The sequence below is a fragment of the Schistocerca gregaria genome, chromosome 1 (genome assembly GCF_023897955.1).
Source record: "Schistocerca gregaria isolate iqSchGreg1 chromosome 1, iqSchGreg1.2, whole genome shotgun sequence".
Classification (NCBI taxonomy): Eukaryota; Metazoa; Arthropoda; class Insecta; order Orthoptera; family Acrididae; genus Schistocerca; species Schistocerca gregaria.
Window position 1 is genome coordinate 262,397,658 of NC_064920.1, and position 21,165 is coordinate 262,418,822.

Here is a 21,165-nt window from a genome sequence, read left to right on the forward strand (position 1 = left end):
TCACGGCTAATAGTTATTCAGGGAATGCCACAACGGTGCATCACGGACACTCTGTGTCCTCATATGTTACCTCTCATGATACAGTACCATTCTGACATTTTTCAACAGAACAATGTTGGGTCCCACTTGGCACGTGTACCTATGAACAGCCTGCGTGAGGCTGGGGTACACCCGTGCACAGCAAGATCCCCAGATTTGTCCACGATAGAACATTGCTATCATCAGTGAAAGTGATCTATTGACTGGAATGACGGTCTAATGAGTACAGAATATGGACCGAGAGTAAGTCGAAGAAAGACGAAAGTAATGAAAAGTAGCAGAAATGTGATCAGCGAGAAAATATCAGGATTGGTGATGGAGAAGTTCTGCGACCTAGGCACCAAAATAAACCACGACGGTCAGAGCAAGGAGAAGATAAAAGACAGACAAGCGCTGTCGAAAAGGACAGTCTTGGCGAAGAGAAGTCTACTAGTATCAAACATAGGCCTTAATCTGAGGAAGAAATGTCTGATAATGTACGTTTAGAGCGAAGCGTTTTATGGTAGTGGGACATGAACTGTGTGAAAACAGGTACAGAAGAGAATCTAAGCATTTGAGATGTGGTGTTACAGAATTATGTCAAAAATTAGGTGGACTGATAAGGTAAGGAATGAGGAGGTTCTCCCCAGAAGTCGGACAGGAGAGGAATGTATGGAAAACATAACACCGACGAGAGAAAGGGACAGAATGGTAGGACATATGTTAAAACATTACGGAATAACTTCCATGCTACCAGAGGGAGCTGTAGAGTGTAAAAACTGTAGAGGAAGACAGAGATCAGAAAACATCCAGCAAATAATCGAGGAAGGATGTAGGCTGCGAGTGCTACTCTGAGATGAAATGGTAGGCACAGGAGAGGGATGTGTGTCGGGCAGCATCAAAGCCAGCCAGAAGACTGACGCCATCTCCGTCCCAGCGTCAACATTCAGGATATCGAGGACCAATTACAACAGTTGTGCGTCAGTCTACCTCAGATGGTGACACTCCCTTCCAAGTGGAATCAGGAAACGCAACTTGGCCAAAGTGTATGCATAGTCATATTAATAAGTGGGCTCACACTGCTAAGGTCTTTGTAAATTTGTCTTGATTTTCTAATCACTTCAATAACATCACTTACCCTCTGGACCCGTGAAGTTTCATTTTGTCTCCTCCTGCCATTTCGGTGTTACAGGCACCTATGTCCATTCTTCAGAGAGTTACATTGACGTATCAACAGTTTATTGTATATTAAAATTACTATACCACGAAGATGACGTGCTACAGACGCGAAATTTGACCGACAGAAAGAAGATGCTGTGATATACAAATGATTAGCTTTTCAAAGCATTCACACAAGGTTGCCGCCGGTGGCGACACCTACAACGTGCTGACATGAGAAAAGTTTCCAACCCATTTCTCATGCACAAACAGCAGTTGAGCGGCGTTGCCTGATGAAACGTTGTTGTGATGCCTCGTGTAAGGAGGAGAAATGCGTACCATCACGTTTCCGATTTTGATAAAGGTCGGATTGTAGCCTATCGCGATTGCGGTTTGTCGTATCGCGACATTGCTGCTCGCGTTGGTCGAGATCCAATGACTGTTAGCAGAATATAGAATGAGTGGGCTCAGGAGGTTAATACGGAACGCCGTGCTCGCATCTTTCCCCTTGGTTGTAACGGTTCGTGCAGCCACGTCTCGATCCCTGAGTCAACAGATGGGGACGTTTGCAAGACAACAACCATCAGCACGAATAGTTCGACGACGTTTGGAGCAGCATGGACTATCAGATCGGAGATCACGGCTGCGGTTACCTTTGACGCTGCATCACAAACAGGAGCGCCTGCGATGGTGTACGACCCTGGATGCACGAATGACAAAACGTCATTTTTTCGAATGAATCCAGGTTCTGTTTACAGCATCATGATGGTCGCATTCGATACCTGCGATACCCCACATATCAGCAGGATAATGCACGACCGCATTTTGCAGGTCCTGTACGGGCCTTTCGGGATACAGAAAATGTTCGACTGCTGCCCTTGCCAGCACATTCTCCAGATCTATCAACAATTGAAAACGTCTGGGCAATGGTGACCGAGCAACTGGTTCGTCACAATACGCCAGTCACTACTCTTGATGAACTGTGGTATCGTGTTGAAGCTGCATGGGCAGTTGTACCTGTACACGTTATCCAAGCTCTGTTTGACTCGATGCCCAGGCGTATGAAGGCCGTTATTACGGCCAGAGGTGGTTGTCCTGGGTACTGATTTCTCAGGATCTATGCACTCAAATTGCATGAAAATATAATCACATGTCAGTTCTAGTACAATATATTTGTCCGATGAATACCTGTTTATCATATGCATTTGTTCTTGGTGAAGCAATTTTAATGGCCAGTAGTGTAGCGTATTCGTGCGGAAAATAATGTAAAACTGGAATCCGTTCTGGTAATTTGGAATGCAAGAACTACAATAGCCAGAAAATACGAGTTTACGAATTGTTGAGAAAGATGGGTTTCTATTCGCTGTGATTTAAGATAGAAAGACCAGGTAAAGGTAACCGCAAGGGGATCAGATTCTAGCCAAACATTCAGTGACAGAATCCTGAGGAGTGTAATTTATCCACGAAACAAGTTTCCTACAAGACAGTCATTCGACAGATTCTTCAGTATTGCACGTCAGCCTGAGACCACTAACAAGTGATGATAACGGAACAATTAGAACAGATTCAAAGAATAGCTATACGATTCGTCACAGGTTTGTTTAGTTACCATGAGAATGTAACGGAAATACTGAACACATTGCAGTGGAGGACGTTAAAGGACAGACGATATACATCACTGACTGGCTTACTCATAAAGTTGATTTTGATGAAACATTTTACACAGCTAGCCTTTTAAAATCGTAACACCATGACGGCAAGCAACAGACATCAAATTTTCGTGGTGTGTATCTCGTGTTTAAATGTGCCAATGATTAACATTTCAGCACATCCACACGGGGTAGGTAAAACTAACGCCATCTACATTCTGTACGCAGGGTGACTACAAGACGATTCAGATACCCCTACCGATGTCGTTTTATGCAGCCTGCAATATTTTATCTGCTCTTCAAAAACCATGAGCAAGATTTTCATATTCTCTCGCTTGCTACGAGCAAACTATTAGAAAATTAACAGAAGCGTTTTGTAAAATATCTAATATAGTTAAATTTTGGACGGAGATGCGTTTTCTCTAGACGCCGTAGTTTTAGAGTTATTCAAGAAAAAAGTTCAGTACTGGCCAAACGTGCGCGCATTCCCGCGCCCGCCGGTCATGGTGTCTAGTATGTTGTTTCGTGGCACCCTCTCCAAACACTGTACAAAAATTTGCGACTGCAGGAATTATTCCCCCACGTTCGAACATTTTTTGGTCTTCATTGACCGGTCTTGTTACGTCACCGGCTTAGTCGAGCACTTAGAAATTTTAAAACTGACGTTTACGTAAATTTTACGTAAGTCTTGTGAATTTTAACAGCATAAAATAAACAATGACATCGTTGTAATCGTCTGGCGTTCTGACTACGAAACTACTGTGTTTGTGAGAGTTCAGTTTTGATCCAGGTGTCAACTAAATTACACTCATGTTCAGAAAAAACAGAACACCTTTAACGGCTAGAGACAGGACATTCATATTCACAGGACATGTACATTGGTATGCTCTGCAGAAATTGTTAGTATTTAGTCACCTGCGATCAGCATGTGTCATCTTGCCTAGGAGGTACAGGGTCCACTATGGATCCTGATAACTTGTTCCATGCGTGATGACATACATACTGCATTCACCTGGTTCCAAAGTTCGTCTGTGGTGGTCGGCATTGGGTCATAGCGCTGCACCTGTCGTTTCACCATATCCCATACATTTTCGACTGGCGACAAATCTTGTGATCTGGCGGGAGAGGCAAGTGTTGCAGCAACATGTGGTCGTGCATTGTCTTACTGAAAATTGGTGTCTGCGTTGTTGTGCATAAAAGGTATGGCTACAGGTCGCAGGATGTCATTCACATAGGTCACACTGATCACAGCACACTGGTCACGCACCGGCTGTGATTTGTGGTTGTACACAATAGCACACCACACCATAAGGCCTTGAGTTGGCGCTGTATGTCTTGTGCAAATGTAGTCACTGTGATGCCGCTACCCATGTCTGCGGCGAAGCAAAATGCAGCAATCATTTTCAAAAAACAAGAGCGTGGATGCTTCTGAAAACAATATCTGATTCCATTCCTGTCTCAGATGACATCGTTCCGTACGCCCATTCCCACGTAGCATGTTTCTGCACATTGGTCAAAGATAGGCGGAGAAGAGGCAGATGCGCGCGTAACCCGAGCCTTAATAAACGGTAACGGACTGTCACTCCTAATAATATACCATACGTTACACTGTTCCACTGTTGCTCCAGAGACGAGGGGGTATGCAGACCTGTCCTGCAATGCCATTCGATGGAGTGTCGACCTGTTCGGAAGTTGGTCTCGGTAAAGCGACCTGATCCAATTCGTCGTTTTCTCTACGGGTGCACACACCCGTTGCACTGCCGAACCATCTCATCCCACATGAGCAGCCATTTCCCGGGTGGATGCATCGCACGCCAATAACGTGCCCTCTTTCAACCTCTCTGATTTGATGGCATGGTTCGTTCATGCGTCTGCGAGGCATCCTGCACGTCTGCTCAAGTCACACTGACCCATTACCTTCGGTAATGCTCGTTCCATTTCATATCGCTCTGCAACATTAAGCCCAGATATTTAAACAACTTGATTGTGTCAAGCAGGACACTAGCAATACTGTATCCGAACATTATAGGTTTGTTCTTCCTACTCATCTGCATTAACTTACACTTTCCTACATTTAGAGCTAGTTGCTATTCAACACACCAACTAGAAATTTGGTCCAAGTCATCTTGTTACTCAACGACGACACCTTCCCACACACCACAGTATCATCAGCAAACAGCCGCAGACTGCTATTTACCCTGTCCTTAGAATATAACAGCGGTCCCCTGCGCACTCCTGACGACATTGTACCTCTGACGTACACTCGCCGTCGAGTACAACATAACTGGGTTCTGTTACTTAAGAACTCACGTACATGGGGACCCATTCCGTACGCTTGTACCTTCGTTGACAATCGGCAGTGTGATACCGCGACAGATGCTTTATGGAAATCTAGTAATATGGAATCGGTCTTTTGCCCCTCGTCCAAGGTTCGCAGGACCTCATGTGAAAAAAGGCGCAAGATGAATTTCGCACGAGCGGTGCTTTATAAAACATTGCCGACTTGTGGACAGAAGCTTTTTCCACTCCACTCATAAAGAGATAGCCGCTCTTGAGATTCATGACCAGCATTCCTGGCCGATATTTTCTACATCTGCACGCACCTTCATATCACTTTTGAGTATAACCAGAGCACATTAAACTTATCTTCTAAGATGTGTAGGCCACGCGTGATAGCCGTGCGGTCTATGGCGCCTTGTCACGGTTCGCGGGGCTAACCCCCGTCGGAGGTTCGAGTCCTCCCTCGGGCATGGGTGTGTTTGTTGTCCTCAGCGTAACTTAGTTTAAGTAGTGCGTAAGCCTAGGGACTGATGACCTCAGCAGTTTAGTCCCATAGGAACTCACCACAAATTTTCCACGATGTGTTACTTTTGTAAGACGTGTATATTTCTATTGTCTATTGTCCACAATTTATGAAAGATGTTTATATTTTATTAATAGGATTAAGTAGGAAGAATTAATATTTGTCATTTTGGAAATAATTGTGATAGCAGGGAATGTCTGCACCAAAGTATTGTTGGCGGGAGAGACCGCACATTGATATAATTTTAAAAAGAGCGAGAGAGACCGCGTATGGATACCTTTTAAGAAAAGAGCGGAAAGGCCGCGCATTGATACATTTTGTAATGCTTGCAGGGATTGTCTACACCAGAAAGCATTGCTGGTGGGAGAGACTGCACTTTTAACGTTCGTAGGAAGTCAGTAGTAAGCGAGATGTGAAGCGAGTCGGTGGCAGGTCTGAAGTGAGAGGTTGAGAGGAGCGGTGTGCCTGCCAGCCACGAGCTCTGATTTACAAGAGATTATAAGCGGATGTATAGAGAGGGACTCAAGACTACTGAAGGTATGTTTGCGCAATGCTAATTGTAAGATTATTGTAAAAAGTAAGTCCCATTTGAACGTTTGTAAAATCATTTCATTACCAACAGTAAATATTTGAAGAATCGTTTCCAGAATATAATTAATTTTTGTCACCAATATTGCGTTACTGATTATAATCCATTCCAAAAACCATCAACGTAAAACTTTGCAAAAGAAAAAGTTTAACTATGAATTACGTAACTTCCGTCAAATTAATTAAAGAATAACGTCAGCTTTGCTATTAAAGAATAACGTCAGCTTTGGTAATAAATACAGCTACTTATTATGACAGCCCACCAGCAGCTAATAGAGTACAGTAAAACAGAGTAAGTATATTCATGTAGTAGTTCGGTGTAGCAGTCAGATGGCGATCCAGTAACAGGAAAAAAGGTAAGGAACAGTTTTGGGTTATTGCAGGTAACGACTGAGGCCCACGACGACGACACATTCTATGTTTCGTCGAAATAATCAGCAGATCACTTTTAATAAGCAGAATTTAAATTTGCATGAAAAGATTGCACTTATTATTATTGAGAAAGAGAATTAATTCCAAATGGGAAGATTTGATTTGTTATTATTAAGCAAGTGATAGAAATCCCAAGGGAAGGTTTCATAGGTTATTGTAGAAGAGAAGGTTGCGAAGCAAAAGATATATAGAGGAGACGGGAACGTTTCACTTTCCATTATACTGTAAGTTACACAGGGTGTTACAAAAAGGTACGTGCAAACTTTCAGGAAACATTCATCACACACAAAGAAAGAAAATATGTTATGTGGACATGTGTCCGGAAACACTTACTTTCCATGTTAGAGCTCATTTTATTACTTCTCTTCAAATCACATTAATCATGGAATGGAAACACACAGCAACAGAACGTACCAGCGTGACTTCAAACACTTTGTCACAGGAAATTTTCAAAATGTCCTTCGTTAGCGAGGATACATGCATCCAACCTCCGTCGCATGGAATCCCTGATGAGCTGATGCAGCCCTGGTGAATGGCGTATTGTATCACAGCCGTCCACAATACGAGCACGAACAGTATCTACATTTGGTACCGGGGTTGCGTAGAGAAGAGCTTTCAAATGCTCCCATAAATGAAAGTCAATAGGGTTGAGGTCAGGAGAGCGTGGAAACCATGGAATTGGTCAGCCTCTTCCAATCCATCGTCACCGAATCTGTTGTTGAGAAGCGTACGAACACTTCGACTGAAATGTGCAGGAGCTCCATCGTGCATGAACCACATGTTGTGTCGTACTTGTAAAGGCACATGTTCTAGCAGCACAGGTACAGTATACCGTATGAAATCATGATAACGTGCTCGACTGAGCGTAGGTGGAAGAACATGAGGCCCAATCAAGACATCACCAACAACAATACCTGCCCAAAAGTTCACAGAAAATCTATGTTGATGACGTGATTGCACAATTGCGTGCAGATTCTCGTGAGCCCACACATGTTGATTGTGAAAATTTACAATTTGATCACGTTGGAATGTAGCCTCATCTGTAAACAGAACATTTGCACTGAAATGAGAATTGACACATTGTTGGATGAGCCATTCGCAGACGTGTACCCGTGGAGGCCAATCAGCTGCTGATAGTGCCTGCACACGCTGTACATGGTACGGAAACAACTGGTACTCCCGTAGCACTCTCTATACAATGACGTGATCAACGTTACCTTGTACAACAGCAACTTCTCTGACGCTGACATTAGGATTTTTGTCAACTGCACGAAGAATTGCCTCGTCCATTGCTGGTGTCCTCGTCGTTCTAGGTCTTCGCCAGTCGCGAGTCATAGGCTGGAATGTTCCGTGCTCCCTAAGACGCCGATCAATTGCTTCGAACGTCTTCCTGTCGGGACACCTTCGTTCTGGAAATCCGTCTCGATACAAACGTACCGCGCCACGGCTATTGCCCCGTGCTAATCCATACATCAAATGGGCATCTGACAACTCTGCATTTGTAAACATTGCACTGACTGCAAAACCAAGTTCGTGATGAACACTAACCTGTTGATGCTACGTACTGATGTGCTTGATGACAGTACTGTAGAGCAATGAGTCGCATGTCAACACAAGCACCGAAGTCAACATTACCTTCCTTCGATTGGGCCAACTGGCGGTGAATCGAGGAAGTTCAGTACATACTGACGAAGCTGAAATGAACTCTAACATGGAAATTAAGCGTTTCCGGATACATGTCCACATAACATTTTTTCTTTATTTATTTTTTGTGAGGAATGTTTCCTCAAAGTTTGGCCGTACCTTTTCGTAACACCCTGTATAAATTTGGGCTTAAAGAGAGTGTTGCTAAAAGTCTATCTTATTTGTAGCAAAATGGTTTGCGGATAAATCTGCAGGTGAAGATGAGGTTGTGGGTCAGATCACAGTAGATGAAGCTTGACTCGCTGAGACCAGTAACTCTTAGTTAACGTAACCTCGAAAGTTCGGTTAACATTGAAAGTGAGAGTGGCAATAAACGTCGGTGGTTACCTGCCCGGAGCGTATGCGAGCGGCGAGCGTGGTCGCGGGCAGCAGCAGCAGCGAGTCCTGTGGGGGCGGGAGGCGTCGACGCGGAGTCATGAGCGCCAGCGCGTGCGACCATGCCCAGACGACGGCGCGCGCCGCCCATTGAACGCCCAGCACCGCCCAGAAGAGGCAGCGCAACGCCGCGGTTCGCAGCATCCTGGCGCCTAGTTTCCTGCAGAAAGGAAGCAGATCAGGCGAGTGCCTTCTCTGTTGGCCGTTTAAGTGAGCGGCTCGTGTAGGCACTATTGTTTGTGCGAAGGTTCTGCGGATTAGTCCTCGCTTTCGTATAAACTTTCAAACACCAAACCAAAATTCTCTTAATAGTTTCTTGCTGTAGTGTTTACATGTTTGAACTGAATCGGTCTCGCCTGTCCCCCTGCCGGATGATGCCCTCTCTCCCTCCATTTATCCCTCCTATCAACTCTGATCCTCAGCCCCCTCCTTTCCTTTGTCCTTTTCCTGGGCTCCATCTTCCCCTCCCCTCCCCCCCCCCCTCCATCCTGTTTTTTCCCCACCTACCCTCTCTCTGCCTCCTTTCTCTCCCCCAAGTCCTTTTGCGTTTTCCTCCCTCTGCCTTACCCCATTTCCTCTCGTGTCTACCCTGCTCCCCCCTTCTGAGTCCTCTCCCTTCATCGTCCCGCCCCCCTGTCCCTCACCTTTCGTTTTTTCCTCTCCCTCATTTTTCTTGCCCTCCTCTGTCCAGATCCCTCCTCCCATCTGCCTTTGCTTGTGCAGTGTCATCTTCATGCCGACCTTTTAGTGCAGTGTTCCTAGTGATTGTTAAGTGTTGTACGTCTTTTCCGAAGTGTTGCGAATGGACATCATGCTGTCGCAGGGTGTGATATATATATATATATATATATATATATATATATATTTGTGTGTGTGTGTGTGTGTGTGTGTGTGTGTGTGTGTGTGTGTGTGTGTGTGCGCGTGTTTTTAATTGTCTGTCTACTTTTTCCCTGTCTCCTTCCTGTGTATTTTATTATCATCGCCCACCATTAAATTTATGTTTTAACTTTCCACAATTTTCCGCCGTTTTACATTTTATGCCAGCATTTTATCGCCTGTTTTTATTGTTTCTTCTCTTCTTACGTTTTAAAAGTTCTGTAGGCTGAAGAGCGGCGTACTAACCTGCTGCCAGCCTGCTCCCTTCGGGGGGAATCGAAATCCAATAATGGAAAAAAAGTCCCACCTGTACAATCGAATGTTGCCTTTCCAGCGTCAGTCGCTTTACACGATTGGCGAGGAGACCGATTTAGTTTACATGCTGAAGAGTAACAGTCTGAACGTGCGCAGTAGTCGTAATAATGAAACTGCAATGTGGTCTTACGTATGTCAATGAATTCTTCACAAGAAGGAGGAGGAGCTGGAGGAAGATAGTATTCTATAGAAAAAAAATTCCAAATCTTATCCACGCCAATTAATGTATCTGAAACTATTTTCCCAAGATCACGTGCATTGTGGAAAAAAGTGTCAAAACATCACTGGTAGTGGCAACAAAAACATCACGTCTTTCAAATGTTGAAAATCCACTTACAACATTTTTTGTTTCCACTCTTCATTTGTCTCATAATAATTTTATATAGATACTGAAATGTAGAGTAGGTATGCATATGATATAAGTCAATGTCACTATATTGTTAATCTCTGCCTGTTGATGAGCTTAAGCTAGCTGTAAGTGGCACATTTAAGTAAAACACACATAGCATGAAACTTTGTAATGAAACTGCCAGCCTGCTCCCTTCGGGGGGAATCGAAATCCAATAATGGTTTGAAAACTTCTCGGAACTGACTAGAAAATAAATATTTACATCACTTAAACTTTTTTGTCAATTTAGTGCCCTTGTAGATTAATGCATTTGGTCCAACGATGTTCCAGTGCCTTGATCCCATCTCGAAAATTAGTTTCCCTCACGCCTGCAAAATAGTTAACTCCGGCTGTCAATTCTTACTTTGAAGTGAATCTTCGTCCACCAAGAACAATTTTCAGTTTTGGGAAGAGATGGATGTGTGACGGAGCCATATCGGGTGAATAAGGTGGGTGTGTCAACAATTACTACCTTAGTGCGTGTAATTTTGCCATGGCGACGGTACATGTGTACGGGCGCGCATCGTCTTGATGGAAGATGATTTTCTTCCTTGCTAAACCTGGCCTTTTTGAGCGGATCTTTTGTTGCAATTTGCCCAGGAGGTTAGCATAGTGGCCATTCTTCAGTAATTGTTTGCCCAGTGGGGAGATAATCTACAAACAGAATCTGCTTCGCATCCCGGAACACTGATGCCATGACCTTTCCCGCAAAAGGAATTGTCTTTGCTTTCTTTGGCGGAGAATCAGCATACTTCCACTGCTCTGACTGTTGTTTTGTCTCTGGGGTATAGTAGTGCACGCAAGTTTCATCTGTGGTCACAAAAGCGGCGCAAAAAAAAATCTTGTTCGTTTCTCCTGAAACGGGCCAAACATTGGTCCGATATGTCCATTCTCAAGCGTTTTTGATCCGACGTCAAGAGTCGCGGCACCCATCTTTCAGATAATTTTTTCATTTCTAATTCTTCAGTTAAAACGTGGTATACCCATTCAGATGACATTTGACAAGCGTGAGCAGTTTTACTCACTTTCAATCGGCGATCCTCCATGACTACTTTTTTTTGCACTTTTGCAATTATTTCTGGATTAGTGACACATCTTGGCCGACTACTGAGTGGATCATCATCTAAGCTCTCCCGACCAAACAAACTCATTTTTCCACTTGGCAACAGTTGAATATGAAGGAGCAGTCTCCCTGTGTATTCCGGAAATCGGCATGGATGTCCTTTGTTCTCATACCTTTCTTTATGAAGTACTAAATCAATGCTCGAATCTCGATTTTTTCCATCTTCGCAGATCACTACGTGGGGACAACAACAGAGCCATGTCACCGCCACAGCTCTCTTCGAAGAGCACAGAAGTGGCACGTGTTTACATGCAACAGTCCAAAGAATATCACGAGAACAGCTTGTTGCGCTAGCGCTGACCTCTCGTGGTGAATCCGAGGACTTTTCAAACCATCCTCGTAGTACAGAAATATTGAAACGAGTCCATGTCACTGCCTTAATAAAAGAGTTACAAATTCTATTAGTGACGAGACGGGTAAAATATGGATACAACGTGGCAGTGATTTTTAAAATGGCGTTTATTCCGATGCATACAAAATGAAGTTAGCTTTAAAATGAAAGAGTGGGCTATTTGGTAATTTAATTGTCTTTATAGATCAAAACACACGTAGTGAATACCACTGCGATAGTTGCCTCAGTCTACTATTTTGAAATGAAAGATATGTCTCTATTGATGGAGAGGAAATTCGTCACGTAAACACGTATGCTCTAGAGACTACCTCGTTTAGATTCGCGATATTGGATCCCCAACGTAAGGATGGTTCAATGTCTCTGAGCACTATGGGACTTAGCTGCTGTGGTCATCAGTCCCCTAGAACTTAGAACTACTTACCTAACTAACCTAAGGACATCACACACATCCATGCCCGACGCAGGATTCGAACCTGCGAGCGCAGAGGTCACGCGTTCCAGACTGTAGCGCCTAGAACCGCACTGCCACTCCGGCCGGCCCCAACGTAAGAGCAATTACTATTACATAAGAGGGATGCAGCCTGGTTAAACTCCCATGTTTCCAAGAGAAAGACGACGGACTTAGAAAATTTAAAGGACTGTTGCGGTAACATGATAACATCACGCTCCATCAATGGCTCTGCCTACATTACCTTTACGCGGCGAAGTTAAAATGACATGTTTCTTTGCAAATTTAAGACTGAAATCTCAGCTACAATTCATTTAAACGTGACTGACACAATTACATGACTAACACCTAGAAGATTTTCTGTTTAAATTAACTTAAATTAGTTACGTCTCATTTATTCCTTTGCATAAAGGACATGAAGTGAAACAATTAGTGAAATTCAGCAAACATGAAGATTTACAAAATTATAAAGAATGTAGCAACCAGTCGCGGAAACATAATTTATTTATCTTGTTGCAAATAGATTTCGACTTTTTAAATGATAGAAATCTGCCAAGGACAGTACTTCTACTTATGGCATGTATCGGTTAGAAAAGGGCACCGGTGATGACTGATATCAGTCGAAATCGCCTTGCAACAAGATAAATAAATTATGTTACGCGACTGGTTGCTACATTCTTTATTATTTTTTATTCCGCGGTCGCTGCACAGTAAGGGAACCTTATGGGGCCCAATATTCAAATGAAGATTTACTCCACAATAAAAGCATTTATAATAAATATGTTCTATTGATAACGTTGGCGTGCGTGTTCGATAATAAACGACCGACCGAGAGAGATGGAGCAATGTTTAGCAGACTGGATTCGCATTCGGGAGGACGACGGTTCAATCCCGCGTCCGGCCATCATGATTTAGGTTTTCCGTGATTTCCCTAAATCACTCCAGGCAAATGCTGGGATGATTCCTTTGAAAGGGCACGGCCGACTTCCTTCCCCGTCCTTCCCTAATCCGATGAGACCGATGACCTCGCTGTTTGGTCTCTTCCCTCAAACAACCTAACCCAAATAAACTATCTCAGGGTTTGCAAGGGCTATATAGGCAACCATGTAATACTCTTGCATAAGATGGAATATTTTGGGATTAGGGGGAAAGATCTACAATGGTTGACTTCATATCCAGAGACCAGGAATCAAATGGTTGTCCTCCAGTTTCAACAAAAAGAGAAGAGGTTTGAATCTGATTAGGGTCACGTAAAGTTGGGGGGGGGGGGGGGGGAGGGAGGTTCCCACAGTGTTTTGTTTGGGTCCGTTGTTTTCTTTGTTGATAGTATGTTGTTGCATTTACTCTTGTTAAATTCTACTTGTTTTCTTGGTGAGGCCACCAGCCGTTTTGCTTTAGGGTCGTCCCACCATTCTTCTCCGTTTGCCCACCTGCGGGAAGGTGGTTGTTTATAAATTGGGTGGTCCGATTTTCACTTGTGGAGTAGGGGCGGGTTAGAGCAACCTGCGGTTCGGGTTGTTCAGTAATCTCCCTATCAATCGACCGAACGTTAGTAGCTGCCTCTGTCATGTTTGTTGTGTTAACGAATTTATTGCTTGGGGTGTAATGGCCTAATTCCTGAAATATGTTTTGATCTTGCCTATCATCTTGAGAGGCGGTATCTGTGTACTGTAGAGCATCTTAACTTGTTTGGCCAACCTTGTAGAATTTTATATAAGACTGCATTTCATGGGCTTTTATTTAAATGATCATTTTGGTATATAATGTTGCATCCTTTCACAGTAAGACCTTTCTTAGAAGTTAAAATCAAGCTGCACCTTCACTGGCAAAGTTAATATTTTAATTTTTAGTGTTTTGTACCATTTCCATCCCTCCTGCGGGGGTGCATAGTTTGTGTGCTTGTGTAAATTGTTAAAACCTTTAGTTCAAAGTAATCTGGTGTGTTGCAGAATTGTACCAGTGTAGTCTTTCAGAGAATGTTGTGAGGGGTCGTAACTACGGCCGTGTCAAAAGGGAGCGGCAAAAAAACTCATACAGTCAAAACTTGTTTATTTCTGCCTCTGAATAAACTGTAGCTCGATATTTAGAGGAAGCTTTTAGGCACTATTAAAGTGAATAAAATTCCCAAATGTTAAAAGGAATTTGCTTCTGATTTCGTCAGTTACTCCCTGGCAACTACTTCCATGCTTAATAGTGTAATGTTCTTAATGAATAGCTAGTAAATAAATAAATTCTTAAGAATATTATTTGAAAATAAATCACGGTTCAGTGAGTAAAGAAGGTGGTAGACTTCTTTTTATTGATGGTGTGGTGTCACCGCCAGACACCACACTTGCTAGGTGGTAGCCTTTAAATCGGCCGCGGTCCGTTAGTGTACGTCGGACCCGCGTGTCGCCACTATCAGTGATTGCAGACCGAGCGCCGCCACTAGGCAGGTCTAGAGAGACTTCCTAGCACTCGCCCCAGTTGTACAGCCGACTTTGCTAGCGATGGTTCACTGACTTCTGCGCTCTCATCTGCCGAAACGATAGTTAGCATAGCTTTCAGCTACGTTATTTGCTACGACCTAGCAAGGCGCCATTATCCGTTACTATTGATGTTGCGAAAATCATGTACCGTCAAGAGCGACGTTCGTCATTAATGGATTAAAGTTAAGTATTCAACCAGCTACGTCCGTTTTTCTCAAGTCTAATTCCCTTGCCATGTTCCAGACCTCACGCCAGCCTGCGTGAGCTAAAACGCGTGCATTTCGGCCTCCTTTAGTTATACGGGTTGGCTCTCCTGCCAACCACAACAGATAGAATAGGGTGGGGGGGGGGGGGGGAGTGCAATCAGTCTGTAAAGGAGATAGCTTACAAATCATCCGTGCGACTGGATCAAGAACACTGCTCAGGTGTGTGGGACCCGTACCAAATGGGACCAACAGGGGATATTGAACGTATACAGAGAATGGCAGCACGAATGGTCACGGGTTTGTTTGACACGTGGCACACTGTCACAGAGAAATTGAAGACTCTTGAAGATTTAAACTCTTCTGAGAAAGTCTATTAACATAGTGTCAAGAACCGGCTTTAAATGATGACTCTAGGAATTCATTAGAGCCCCTTACGTACCTGTCACACAGGGGCCGTGATGATAAAATTAGAGTAATTGTTGCACGCACAGAGACATTCAATCATTCTTCCCTCGCTCCATTCTTGAGAGGAACAGGAAGAAACCCTAACAACTGGTGCAAAGGGACGTACCCTCTGCCGTGAACGGTGGCTTGCAGAGTACAGATATAGATGAGAGGGACTAATGACGTGCTGACCTCAGTGAAAGTGAAGATGAATTACAGGATCTGTTGAATGGAATGAACAGTCTAATGAGTATAGAATATAGACTGAGGGTACATCAAAGGATGACAAAAGTAATGAGAAGCAGCAGAAATGAGAACCGCGAGAAACTTAACATCAAAACTACTGATCACGAAATAGATAAAGTTAAGGAAATCTGTTACCTATACAGCAAAATAACCCATGACGGAGCAGGGAGGACATAAAATGCAGATTAGCACCGGGAAAGAGAGCATTCCTGGCCAAGAGATGCCAGCTAGTATCAGACTTAGGCCTTAATTTGAGGAAGAAATTTCTGAGAATGTACATGTGGAACACAGCATTGTATGGTAGTGAAACATGGACTGTGGGAAAACCAGAATGGAAGAGGATCGATTGTTTCTAATTTTACCGTCATTGTCTCTTCGCGATAGATACGTAGGAGGAAGCATTATATTAACTGACTCTTCTAGGAACGCACACTCTATGAATTTTAATAGTAAACCACACAGTGATGAACGACGATTCTCTTGTAGCTTTTGACACTGGAATCGGATGAGCATCTCCGTGACGCTTTCGCGATTTCTAAATGAAGTTGTGTCACAAAGCGCTTCTCTTCTTTGGCTCCTATTTCCTGAATCAATATTACATGGTAGGCCTACAGAGCCCAGACAGACGAGAAATATTATTGTATTAGTCGAACGAGGTTTCTGTTGGTTACCTCCATCGGGAGTAGACAACACCTCTGAAAATTCTTCCTTTAAAACTATGTCTGGCATCTACCTTACATGGTATTACGTTTTGGTAAAACAGATTTTTCACGTACACTAATCAAGAAAATAAAAATGTCCTATCAAGGTCGCCAGACATTACTACTCTTTTTAAAGTTGTATCATTTATTTAATACTGCCTCGTGTTTTGTATATCAGAGGATTATTTATTTATTTATTTATTTATGCATTTATTTTATCTGCGAGAGATAGCCATTTCAGTGGAAAATTAAAAAAAAAACTAGTTGCTGTCTGATATTAGCATTTAAATCCTGTGTTAAAACCAGAACTAATATTTTTGAAGTTATGTGCGTTGCAATGAGGAAGTGGAAGCATTATTCCAGATCGCGATCTCGTTTAGATTACCTTTCTGATGACCACTAAAAAATTTGAAAATTAACTGTCCATATCACATGTATAGTTTGCATTGATATGAAAGGCGGACAGCCTCACCAAAAGACACAGGCTCGTTTCTAATACAAAAATGGGTTCGGGAGAGAGCGACTATCGCTCGATCGCAGCCTCATCAGAGAAATTAACAAAAGTGTCGTTATTAAGACAGTGAACTGCAAATCACATTTTAAATATAAGCAGATGGTGAAAGGAGTAAATAACCACGAATAAGAAAATAAAATTACATATACTGAATTAGTATTCAAATTATGAATGATGGCACAATAAAAATTACAATATGGCACCATGCGCGAATAAAACTTACATGATTACTCTAAGAGCTCGGGATAAGAAAAGGGAATGTAAAGTACCTCAAGGGTAGAAGGTTACTGCCCCCTGATACTGATACTTCTTGAGTCATCGCTTTCGTCCCACACTGAAAAAGCACTGCATTCCATTATACTTCATAAGAATGCAAGATTCCACATGGTGGACCCCACAAAGGAGCTCCTGCTTACATGGGAGTGGGAGATACTGAAACATCATCGTATACATCCGATATAAGTCCATGCGATTACCACGTGTTCGCCAAAACGAAAGAACCTTCTAATGTCACGTGCTTCAATACAAGAGAAGGTATCTTCCGTCGCAAAGGCCAGTCCTTGAGAGACGTCGACAGAGATGGCCACACTGACAGCGCATGACGCCTTCCATGTGTGGGGAGAAGGTGATCGAGATGTGGGGCGATTATATTGAGGGCATGTAGTACAGTGAACATCTGTCAACAAAGCCTGGTATGAATTATAACAGTGCTGCCACTTCTTTTTATCCAACCCATGTAAATGTGGCATACACTGACAAGACAGAGCATGAGGAATCAAGAGATAGTTAATTTGGCAATGAAAGGATTGTTGAGGGGGGAATGGGGGTAAAAACTTAGGGGGAGAACAAGGACTGATTACGGTAAACACGTCCATATATATATAAGCGGCAGTAATTACGCAGAAACACTGACACTTCCACAGACAGACAACCGTCCACAGGTGTCTAAAGCCAGTCTTCGGAATGACAACAACAATCCTAATTACGTGATCCATTAGCAGCTCGTTAAGTCCACACGGAAGTACCTGATTATATGGCAGCGAGGAGAAACAGCAACACGGTATCATCTAACTATAATTGCGGACTGTAGTTGCATTTGAGCGCTTCAGACATGTGGCATCTTCAAAACGTAAGCGGTATCTGATATAAGGAAACTAATGACTGAGAGATTGAAAGAGAAACTCTTTCCTCCCACTGTTGATGTATTTCTAAAAAATATAAACACATTAAAGAAAATCTATCGCCAGGAGTGACTGGAAAGAGAAAAGTAGAAGAATGACTGAGAATTTTTCTTTGTTTAGCAACAGTCAGTAGCGACATATCTACATAAATACGGATCATTTTCACCAGCAATCAAGAGAAGAAATTTTAACTCATCACACACTATAACTAATGGCGCGCTTCCGGGTACACAGACGAGCTGTAGTTTACATTTTATTTGCAATATTTCAAGGACCGCCCCTGTCGTCCTTTTTACGCGGTGTGAGTTGTGCTGATTGTATACTCGCCGTGTGGACTACAACCTTACTGTCAACTTTTGTTCCGTCTTGCACCGCTGTTCGATTCCAGATGCCCTCTAAGGTCTTTGATGCCCTTTGTTTTTCACAGTCCGTAATAATATTCCCTGGAACGGACGCTCTCTTTAGCGTTTCCCAGCTTTGATGGTTGAGAGGGTCGGCAAAATCTCAATAAACTGAGTGGCGGACACCAAACTGTTTGAGGCGTCATGTCAGGGACTGCGTGGCCCCTCTCGCCGGAGACTCAAGTATGTGTGTTGTTCTTAGCATAAGTTAGTTTAAGTAGTGTGTAAGTCTAGGGACTGATGACCTAAGCAGTTTGGTCTCTTAGGAATTCACACAAATTTGAAGATTTAAACAATATCCGCCGCAGTTTATCAGGTTTTCCAACATTTTAAAATGGCTCTAAGCACTATGGGACTTAACATCCGAGTTCATCAGTCCCCTAGACTTAGAACTACTTAAACCTAACTAACCTAAGGACATCACACCCATCCATGCCCGAGGCAGGTTTCGAACCTGCGACCGTAGCAGCTGCGTGGTTCCGGACTGAAGCGCCTAGAACCGCTCGACCACAGCGGCCGCCTCCCAACATTTTAATTTCACTTATACAGTCCTAGAAACTTGGTGTTGGTGCAACGATACAGAATTATGGACTAAAGTATTCGTTTTGTGTCATACTGGTAAAATGGAATAATTACCGTTTTCTTTTCCGATCAATTGTGCCGCGGTACACCCGAATAAAACAGCCAACCAAGTCCGCTGTGAGTGAGCATCGCCCCGAACATAAAGCCTCATTGCACGACACACCCAACGTGCTCAAGTTATGTGTGGACAGCCTGCCACCAAGAGGCAGAAGAGATGAAGCTGCGATTTCAGCAGACGGTTTATCCGCCGTGGAGAAATAGGAACCGCGCTATTCCGCAGTGGATCCGCACATGCCCAGTAAACATGCGCGCTCATCCGCAAAACGCAGGATTTTGAGCTAGCTTTCTGCTTGTTATTGTTTCCACGTGCTGTCAGTCCGAGAGTAGTACGTGAGAGCTTGGGCACTCTTTTGCTATTGTGGGAGATACTGTACACATTTTTTAGTCAGTAATTTTTTATAAATACGGTAATAAAACAAACGAAAATTCTCTTTTTTGTGTTGCCGTTGAGTAAAGTTGTATATCTAATGGTAGCTGTTCCATAGTAAGGTACGTCTACATAGGTTTAATCCCGAGTTACGTGTTTTACTTAAATGTGCATAAAATTTCACTTTTTATATGTGTACATTACTTAGTGAAAGTATCGCATGTGTTTGATCTACAAGCATCTTTTGCATTGTTTCAGCATGATAGTAAGGACAGGGAAGAAAGAATAAGCACAATAATAAGAGCACACGTGCCGGCCGCGTCCAGTGCTGAGTGTAAAAGCTTTTTATATCTTTGCGATCGCACTGTTGTGAAATAGTTTCTGTCATTACTGTGTCACTTGCGAGAATCCCGTCATGTACGCATCGACAAGGCACATCTATTGTGACGAAGTTCCTAAATTCCTGTAGATCTTTGTACCCCAACTCCTTCATTAACAGGGAGCATATGTCCCTGCGTTCACCCGTTCTTCCCAGCCAGGGCGAACCCAATTCCTACTCCTGACTTCTTTCCTTCTCCTAACGACTACGGCACACATTGTCACGGCAAATGTTGCATAATTGCTTTCTCCATGTCTAAAATGTTGTGAAACGTAAACATAGATGCGGTAATCACTTGTTTTTACCAGCATGACATAAAACGAACACCTTTGTCCAAAAAAATGGCTCTGAGCACTATGGCACTTTACATCTGAGGTCATCAGTCCCCTAGACATAGCCCGCATCTCGTGGTCGTGCGGTAGCGTTCTCGCTTCCCACGCCCGGGTTCCCGGGTTCGATTCCCAGCGGGGTCAGGGATTTTCTCTGGCTCGTGATGGCTGGGTGTTGTGTGTTGTCCTTAAGTTAGTTAGGTTTAAGTAGTTCTAAGTTCTAGGGTCCCATAGTGCTCAGAGCCATTTGAACCAACACTAGACATAGAACTACTTAAACCTAACTAACCTAAGGACATCACACACATCCATGCCCGAGGCAGGATTCGAACCTGCGACCGTAGCAGCGGAGCGGTTCCGGACTCAAGCGCCTAGAACCGCTCGGTCACAACACTTTTGTCCATAATTCTGTATAATCATAACATAATTTCATTAAAGCTGCACAAGATAACAACCACTGCTTAATAAATATAAAGCTAGAATTTTTAATATGAGAAAATAGAAGCTTTACAAAAATAACAACTTTCACGCACATCGACGTAATCGACGTAATCGACGTAAACAAGTTTGTGGTGCTGAATGTGTACTGTTGGGGCGCTGGTATAGACTTGCAGGTTAGTTGCCTTGTGTAATAGGGCTAGCGAAAAAGTCTTGTACACTTGGAGTTGACTTGCACACGATAAGTATGTCGTCTAATACCGACTTCATCTTCATGAAATGAAACAGGACAAGATCTGTATTGTGGAGCAAACGTTTCAGTTGTAGGACAGTACAGTTAATGAGTCAAAATATATTTAAATGTGTGCGATTTCTTAAGGGACCAAACTGCTGAGGTTATCGGTCCCTAGACTTACATACTACTTAAACTAACTTATGTTAAGAACAACACACGCACACCCATACCCTAGGGAGGACTCGACCTCCGTCGGGAGGGGCCACGCAGTCCGTGACATGGCGCCTCAAACCACGCGGCTGTTACAGAGTCTATCGAGACCAATGTCTCGGCAAACCTAATAAATTTTGACATAGGTTTCAATTTAAACCCGGTCTGTGGACGG

The 21,165-nt window shown here is 43.3% G+C and overlaps 1 protein-coding gene across 3 annotated transcripts in view; it reads right to left on the reverse strand.

Moving 5' to 3' along the window:
• Window positions 1-21,165, reverse strand: part of LOC126339830 (fatty-acid amide hydrolase 2-A-like) — a 168,276-nt gene that overhangs the window by 93,414 nt on the left and 53,697 nt on the right. For all 3 annotated transcript variants that reach the window (XM_050001665.1, XM_050001667.1, XM_050001664.1), the window contains one exon: window positions 8,680-8,887. In XM_050001665.1, the coding sequence (XP_049857622.1) occupies window positions 8,680-8,871 (192 nt within the window). In that variant the 5' untranslated portion in view covers window positions 8,872-8,887. The remainder of the gene's footprint in view (window positions 1-8,679; window positions 8,888-21,165) is intronic.